The following is an 8,965-nucleotide window of genomic DNA, read 5'->3' as shown; positions in this document are numbered from 1 at the left end:
TGAGCTTCAACAACAACATGAAGAATTCAGGAATCGATCAGCTTTGTGAGGGGCTGAGGAGTGAAAACTGCAAATTAGAGAAACTGAAGTAAGTGAACAACAAGTGTGTGTGTGTGTGTGTGTTTGTTTGTTGAATTTTATTTCTTCTGATTTTATGGCTCTTTACATTACACACCCCCATATAAACATTGTGTTTAATCAGGACAGACGTCAGTGTCACACTTGGACAGACAGATGGATGTGACGAGGACACAGCTGCAGATTTCTCTTTATTCATTAAATTCTTAAAGACAACATTGTGACCCTGAGCCCTTCGCCCAAAGTGGTCTCTTTCATCCTCTCGGTGTCCTTTCTGTGCAGCCTATTGTTTTTTTTTTTCCTTGTCCCACAATCCCACATTGTCCATTCTTTATTTTGGTCTTGACCTTCTCCTCATCCCCTTGTTATTAACTAGAGAGTCCCAAGCACGTAAGTCCCAAATAATAGAAATCAAAATGACTACAAGAGGGGGAGCCATCAAACTGTGGGTAGGCACCAAAAAGGGCAATGAAAAATCTTTATAAATAGAAAGGCTTATTTTCGAAAAAATGCTGTAAGGCACAAAATACACGAAGAGCACAAGAGGAGTTGCTGAAACAACAAAGAGAATCCAAGGCCAGCAACGTCCCAATACACAACGTCAAAGTATGGTAATAAAATCAAAACTCCAGTAATGACGAAAGCACAAGAATAGTCACAAATGCAACTAAACTCGGCACAGCAGGAATCATAAGGATTAGAATTTCAAAGAGTGTGGACAGTAAGGTGAGATACAGTAGGTGACCACAGGAGGACAGACAGCTCTGCAGGTGTCCATCATTACTGGCGAGTCTTCTGCCATCTCAACTATATACAAGTATACCATTAGACGAAATTGCGACGCTCAGGGTCCACAGTGTAACAACATGAAGTGCAAATGATAAATTAAAAATAAATTAAAAATAGAATTAACATTAAAATTTAAAATGAAAACACAAACAAGACAAGAAAGAAGTAGCAGCAATATTGACATGTAGTTAGCAATATAAACATTGATGCAATGTATGGTATTTGCAATCTAGATACATAAATATAGTCAATAAATATGTAATATAATAAATAAATAATAGATATAGATAATACAGAAATTATCAGTGTATGATAATAGCTGTTTAAGGCATGTAAACAATGACAGGTCAGAATGTTTCACAGCAGAAGGATATCAAGAGTGTCAAAATCCTTAAAGGTCAGTATGAGATTTTCAGTTATTTTCTAAATATGCACTCGTCTTTGCAGGACTGTGGTTTTCATGTATAAAAGTTCTGTTTTTAGAGGTGGTTGAGGCCGTGTGGAAGATCCCAGAGGACAGCCTGGTGCTAAGGAGTCTGACAGCTTGGCATTAAAAACTCTCCTGCAGCCTGGCAGATCTGGCTCTGATGCTTCAGTATCTTCTCTTGGATGGCAGAAGTGTGAAAGTCCATGTGAGGGGTGTAAGGGGTCCTGCTCAATGCTGCAGGTCTTGTGGACACTGCATTTGTAAAATATGTCCTGTAGTGAAGGGAGAGGCACCCCAATAATGTTCTCTGCTGTCTTCACTATCCTTTGTAGGCACTTGCGGTCGGATATGTTGCAGTTGCCATACCAGACAGTGATGCAGCTGGTCAGAACACTCTCAATGGTGCCTCTGTAGAACATGGTGAGGATGGAAGGGGAAAGACTTGCTCACTTCAGACGCCTCACGAAGTGTAGTCTCTGCTGGGCTTTCTTGATTAGTGACGAGGTGTTATGCATCCAAGTAAGTTCTTCAGATATGTGCACACTGAGGAATTTGGTACTCCTAACAGTCTCCACATCTAAACCGTTGATGCTGAGTGGGATGTGGGCAGGATGTGATTTTCTGAAGTCCACGATTATCTCTTTTGTCTTGTCGACATTGAGAGATAGATTGTTGCCTTCACACCATGCAGACAGCCATTCCAACTCATCTCTGTATGCTGTTTCATCATCTCTGCTTATAAGTCCCAGCACCGTCGTATCATCCATAAACTTGATGACGTGGTTGGTGTTGTGCGTGGCGGTGTAATCGTGAGTCAGCAGGGTGAAGAGCAGTGGACTAAGCACACAGCCCTGCGGTGCTCCAGTGCTCAGTGTGTTGATACTGGAAGTGTTGTAGCCCATCCGAACTGACTGGGGCCTCTCTGTCAAGAAGTCCAGGATCCAATTGCAGAGGGTGGTGTTCATGCCCAACCTGCTCAGTTTTACAACCAGCTTTGGAGAGATGATTGTGTTGAAGGCAGAGCTAAAGTATATGAATAGCATCCTGACATATGTGTCTATTTTATCCAGATGTGTCAGGGAGAGGTGAAGGGCAGAGCATATGGCATCCTCAGTTGACCTGTTTGAGCGGTATGCAAACTAAAGAGGGTCAAGGGAGGCTGGGAGATTAGTCTTTATGTGTGACATGACTAAGATTTTGAAGCACTTCATTATGATTGGTGTGAGTGCAACTGGTCGGTAGTCATTCAAGCACTTTCTATTAAAAATAGTCAGTAAAACAAGACATAAACCACAGATCTGTGGAGGAGGCACACTGAAATAGTCAGAGGGCTTAGAGACCAACATGCTGACAAACATTATGTGACATGTCCAGAGACACTGAGATGAATTCTGGGAAGGTGACGGGTGACTGAGGTACTGCAGAGTGTGAAGTGCTGCCCTCTTGTGTTTGTAACTCACACTTGTATTTCTTGTGGACATTTAAAAAAAACATCTCCTTGTAAACTAAGTGCAAGCTATCAAGTGACTTTCTAATCAGTCCAGTATATAGCGCCTTTTATGTTATTATATTCATGTTCAGCTGCAGCTTGCTGGTGTGATTAGAGGTCCAAACCCCCGGCTTCACAAATCCTTCTTTTGTTATTTCAATCCACACATCTCCGTTCCTCAGTGGCAGCAGACAATCAAATGGCCGAACAGAGATGTGAATATTCTGAGTGTCACTACACGGCCATTAAGGACTCCTGTCACACTTGCCCTGTGTCCCCTGTCACTCTGGTCACAACATCATAATTCTTAACAAAGTACTGTATCTGCTTTTCCATTTTTATAAACTGAGCGACATGTGATGCAGAAATCTAACTTGCTTAAGAAATTGTCACTCTAGCTTCTGTGCTGTTTAATCATTTAGCATTTTTAAATCCTCTAAGTTTTTATGATCAGTGTTTTGTGTTGGTAGAGTGATATTTTACTCTACTTTCCCTTTTTGTATTATTAATGTGTAGCCTTTGTCAGAATGCCTCAAATCTCACAGACTTACCACTGCTTATAAAGTATTGTACTTTATAACTTCTCCTGACCTTCCCTTCTATATCTATGACCTCAGGCAATTAGGTGTAGTAGAAGACAAGCAAGAGTTAAGTTACACTTTAAATAATGTATTATTGATAATATTCATAAATAATAACAATATGCAAAGTACAAGTGAATATTGGCAACCATACAACCTGATAAATGCTGGTGTGTAGTTTCAGGCGGCACACAGACTTGTTAGTTACTTTAAATGTCTCTAGTTAAGTCCAATATGGCTGCTGAGCTGTGCTCTTCATTGTGTTGTCCTTTTCAGTTCATGGTGTGTGTGAGCTGCTCCTTCATCAGTTGCTCAGAGAGAGAGATAGAGAGATAAAGCCAGCACATTTATAGATTTTTATGTCCACACCCTAGAGCCAATAGGGCGTCGTGGTACTTAAAGGCTTCTGATACAAGCCAATTGCAAACAGCCACACGTCAGACCAATGGGGTACAGAATACCTTCATACCTGCCAAACCCCCAAAACCATCTGTTGAGCTGATGTTTGCCAGATAGGCAGTCTGGCTTTCCTGTGGGGGCTGACTGAGAGGGTCCTGCAGAGAGTCACTGGCCAAACTTGTTTTAGACATTTCCACCAACCCTGTCATTAAATTCACTATCCTTACTTAGTCCTGGGGGTTAAACATGAATGCTTCTCATTAATGAAATACTAATATTACATTTGCTTTGCCTAAGTTACAAGTAAAGACATACAAAATATTATCATCTTGTATGCAAAATTCACATCACAACAATCAGTGTGTATAATAAAAGGACACACAGCACCTTCAAGACAATGATAACAACCTTTAAACAGTCAAAGGCTTCTTGAGCTTCAGGATTTCACACAAATGTCAAGGAGTTTATTAGTGGACTGGTAATTGGAGAGATAACAGCACTGGAGAAGTGACTATGAGAATTCACTAAGTCGACAAATTGTAGGATTTTTAAACAAAAAAGTAACAAGCAGGCGTGTATTCAGAAAAGTACCATGAGAAAAAGCAATAATTAAATTAAATAACTACTGAAATAAAAATTAAATGTGTAGTTTTAGACATTTATATTGAAAAAAAAAGTAACATTTCTATACAATCTTATGTTATTAAAAAGAAAAAAATGAACTTCTTATAATCCAGCGTTTCTCAACCTTTAAGTATTTGCTGGACCGTTTTAATCATGTCCCCCTAACTTTTTTTGAAAACCCTAATAAAATTTATCAATATATTTTTTACTGCCGATACACCACTACAAGTTTTATTATACCTACTTAACTTTTATCAATATTTATCTATATTTATTTTTTATATTTATTTTTCTAGTATCAGAATATAGTTTAAGTTCATTTGTTTTGGTTACAATAGATGTATTTTTCATATTTTCGATTCTAGTTTTCTTTTTTTCACATCTTCAAGACCCCATTTTTGGTTACTTCCCCTGAGAACCGCTGTTATAATCTGTACACAGTGAGTTTATACGTAAAAGCAAAACAGCGGATGTTCATGCAAAAAGATAAAATGTTGAAAATATGTTTGGTGATGTGAGCTTCGCTTATTTTAAAAGTGTGAAACTAGTCCTGACAGCCAGATTTGATACCAACAATAACTCATAGATAGAGAGAACAAACAAATGAACTCACTTACTTACCCCTACACCCCCTCAAGGGAGATATTTGGCTTTGTACAGAAGCTTTTAAACAAATTAATACATAAATAGATAAATGAATATATGTGCACAAACACACTGTGGTCTAAACACACACCAGTATGAGTTAAAAAGCAAGAAAAAGAAAAAGAAAGAAAACTTCTGATTTGGCAGCCCCAGTCCCCGTGAGGATGTTTACACAAATGTTTACACAAAACTGAAAAGACTTCAGGGCCTCCATATAACAAAGCATAAGAAGAGAAAACAACGCTTATCTCAACAGGTTTCTTTAAATTTAAAGGTGAATTCTTGAGAGCAGAGATTTCTGTAGATGCCGGTAGACACAGAAGGCACTGCATTATATATGAATCACTAATATATGAGGGATCTTATAAGACGTCCTGGAAAAACACACTTGAACTGTCATCTTAGAAACAACGTCCTCCATCACAGAGCCAAGAGTAATAATAATAATAATAATAATAATAATAATAATAATAATAATAATAATGACAACTACTCACATGATTATCCCCTCACTTTGTGGCTGTGCTGCTCCCTCACACTCATATAGGGTGCACAATTGTCAAATAGGGTGGTGTGGTGGCTCTGAGGTTCGGGATCTGTTCTGGCAATTAGAAGATTGCTTCTTCAAATCCTATAAATGCTAAAGTCGATTCCACTTAATTAGGTCCATGAGGAAGACGCTTAACCTACAATTGCCCTGTCCTGTGTATGACGTTATCCTGCATCCAGCGGTACAAGCAGGTCCTCTAACCTGCAGAGTGAACTGGGGGGTTGGTGGCAGGATTGGCACTCCAGCCACTGTAACAAACCTCACACTGCTCCATCCCAACTAAACTGGTGTGGTGCTAAGGTGCCCTGCACTCAAGTCTAATCTGGGGTCCTGAGGTGGTGGGTGTGTAAACTCGCTGTATCAGCGTATGATCCTAAACCCTCTCTTTTTGTCAAATGTGTGAATTCTCCATGACTGATGGCCTTTGGTCTGCACACACAATTTGAATCCATGTCTATTGATTTAATATGTTTTAACATTGTATCTGAATATTTATATTGTTTGAAAAAATAAATGTTGAAAAATACATCAGAGAAAACAGAAAATTCAGTCCTGAAGAAATGATCAGCTGTTGTGAGAAATTCAAACAGTGAGGACACTAAGATGGTAGTCATGTGACCCCACCCCCAAACTTCTTGTCTAGTCATGTGATGAAGTGCTGTGCATTTTCAGTCTCAGCCAGCAGATGACGATGTCAGCAAGTCATTTGATCAAATCTCTTGGTCTGAATGTGTAGAGCTGTGAATGGACAGCAGTGGTCAGCAGTCATGGGGGTCACTTCACAGTCTACTCAGACAAAAAGACTCTCACACCATCTCTGTGGTGGACTTTATGAAGCCGACCATCTGTAGAAAGAGTAAGAAAACTGAGCTCAACACCACTGAGGCCTTTATTTGACAGAGGTCAGCTGGTCACTGGCACCAGTCAGTACGTGAGGTCTGAATGTCCAAGAACAGAAGTGTCACATGTCAGTCTTGTCCTCACTGTCCATTATGTCATTGATCTAAAATGTAGGTCTAGTCTGTGCCCTTAATGGTGTCACAATGAAAACACAGAGAGTCCTCATCGTCCAATTAGTGTGGCATCAAGAGAGTCCATCAGAATAAAAAGTTGAGCATCAAGCTCTCCAGTGTTACTGAGACCACCATTAGTGTAGAGGAGTACAAAAGAGGTGAAAGAACAGACCTGAGGGGACCTGTGGATGAGGACCACATGTCAGACAGACAGCCATTGACTTTCACTCTTCAGTTCTTGTCTCTTAAGTGAATCAGCCGTCCTACCAAACTAAAGTCGAAATTAAATTCTTTAATAAGTTTCTTTGTAAGAAGATGAGACTGAATGGTGTTAAAGGCTGAAGACGTCTATAAAAAGTAGCCTCACATGAGTCTTGGTGCTCTACAAGGGGTCATACAAGAGATGAAGAAAAGTGACATAAGAACATAAGACATTCGACAAATGAGAGGAGACCATTCAGTCCATCAAGCCTGTGTGTTTAGCTAAGCTGCCCAGATGTCTCATCCAGATTCTTCTTAAAGGCTGTCAAGGTTTCTGCTTCAACTCCATGTCTCAGTAGTTTGTTTCAAAGTCACACAACTCTTTGCATACTGAAGTTCTTCCTGGCTTCAGTCCTAAATGCACTTCACCTTAATTTCCACTGATGTCCTCAAGTACGTGATTCACCCTTAAGCTGAAAGAATTCTGCAGGATCTCCTTTATCAATGCCTTTGAGAATTTTAAACACCTGGATGAGGTCCCCACACAGTCAACTCTGTTCAGACTATACAGATGTAATTCCCTGAGTCTGTCACAATAGAAGATGTCCTTCAGTCCCATGATGCAATTGGTTGCTCTCCTCTGCACAGCTTCAAGTGCTCCTATGTCTTTCTTATATCATAGTGACCAGAACTGCACACAATACTCCAGATGTGGTCTCACTAGTGCATTATATAGTTTGAGTATAATGTCCCTGCTACTGGTCACCACTAGAACCGTCAGTCTCAATGTCTGTGACGTTCTTATCCAGTGTTGATGTCCACATGTCAGTCTGAATGACTTTGTACCAGTCAGTCCAGTGTGAAGGCAGGAGAACCAGTCAGGTATATAGCACCTTACTTTATAAGAATGGCAGTGGTCTCGTGTTAACACTGCACTTCAGTGAAAAGTCAGAATAGAAGTGGCCATTGAACCTTTTTGTTGTTTGTCCTTCTCTCTGTCTGTGTGTCTCTCCTCATGTCCTCACTTCTCTCTCTTCTTCTCCACAGCCTGTCTCTTTGTGGTCTCACCTCCAGATGTTCCTCAGCTCTCTCCTCAGCTCTTTCTGCTCCACACTCACAACTGACTGAACTGAACCTGAGCGACAACAACATGAAGGACTCAGGAGTGGATCAGCTGTGTGAGAGGCTGAGGAGTGAAAACTGCAAATTAGAGAAACTGAAGTAAGTGAACAACAAGTGTGAGTGTGTGTGTATGTGTGTGTATGTGTGTGTGTGTGTCATGAATTTTATTTCTTGTCAGATTATCACTCTGTCTTTTCCACTTTCACAACACAAACGCTGTGTTTAATCAGGACAGACTGCAGTGTCCCTTAAGGACAGACAGAGTGACATGAGGTGACACAACTGCAGATGTCTCTTTAATAATTTAATTCATAAAGACAGCATTGTGACCCTGAGCCCCTCCACAACACTGATCACCTTCTTCCTCCTCTCTGTCCAGAGTGTTGTTTTATTTCTTTTCCCAAAAGCCCACGCTGTCCATTCTTTATTTTAATCTCATACTTCTTCCTGTTCTCAATTGTCACTTTTCCTCTTACACTCACTAAAGTTTGTTAAAATCACTAAAATGGAATAAGGAGGAGAAACACAGTCAGTGTGAGGAGAAGAGACGACTAAAGTGACAGAAGACAAAGAGGAGTGGACAGCTAGAGCTGGACTGGAGTGACAGATAAGAACAAAGAGAACAGAATAGCAAAGATGAGGAGAGACAAGAGAAGGACATGAACAGAATGAAGAAAAGGACGAATAAAAGAGGAGGACAAGACAGAGAATAAGGAGAAGGAGAGAGAGGTGGACAGACAGAGGAACAGGAGGAAAGGTGGACAGCAGCAGTAGAAATGACTAGCCAGCCATACACAGAAAGAGAAGGTCACAGGGAGGAGAGGATTAGGACTGAAGGCAGTGTGGACAGTAAGGTGGGAGACACAGGAAGTGACCGCCATTATAGCCAAGTGGACTGAACAGGCTGACATCATTCTACAAGACATGACCCCCAGGTCTAAACAGGACATCGACATATAATAATACATTTTTTTTTTTTGTAGGTGCCTTTCTAAACACCCAAGGACACCAAACATTATACTGAACACAGATTATAAACAAAAGTAA

General features: G+C 40.3%; 1 protein-coding gene across 1 annotated transcript; it reads left to right on the top strand.

Moving 5' to 3' along the window:
- The first annotated feature begins 5 nt into the window (after window positions 1–5).
- On the top strand, window positions 6–8,965 carry LOC120534771 (NACHT, LRR and PYD domains-containing protein 3-like). Its single transcript, XM_039762351.1, has 3 exons — window positions 6–88; window positions 7,844–8,017; window positions 8,902–8,965. The coding sequence occupies exons 1-3, from the start codon at window positions 18–20 to the stop codon at window positions 8,963–8,965; spliced, it is 309 nt and encodes a 102-aa protein (XP_039618285.1). The 5' UTR covers window positions 6–17.

The sequence above is a fragment of the Polypterus senegalus genome, chromosome 8 (assembly GCF_016835505.1).
Source record: "Polypterus senegalus isolate Bchr_013 chromosome 8, ASM1683550v1, whole genome shotgun sequence".
Classification (NCBI taxonomy): domain Eukaryota; kingdom Metazoa; phylum Chordata; class Cladistia; order Polypteriformes; family Polypteridae; genus Polypterus; species Polypterus senegalus.
Note: the sequence above shows the minus strand (reverse complement) of the source record. Positions and strands in the feature narration are given on the sequence as shown.

Excerpts from the sequence above, each read along its gene's own strand:
- LOC120534771 (XM_039762351.1), top strand. The coding sequence starts at position 18 with ATGAAGAATTCAGGAATCGATCAGCTTTGTGAGGGGCTGAGGAGTGAA. Across the intron at positions 89-7,843 it reads TGCAAATTAGAGAAACTGAA|CCTGTCTCTTTGTGGTCTCA; the intron begins GTAAGTGAACAA and ends TCTTCTCCACAG. Across the intron at positions 8,018-8,901 it reads TGCAAATTAGAGAAACTGAA|GTGCCTTTCTAAACACCCAA; the intron begins GTAAGTGAACAA and ends TTTTTTTTGTAG.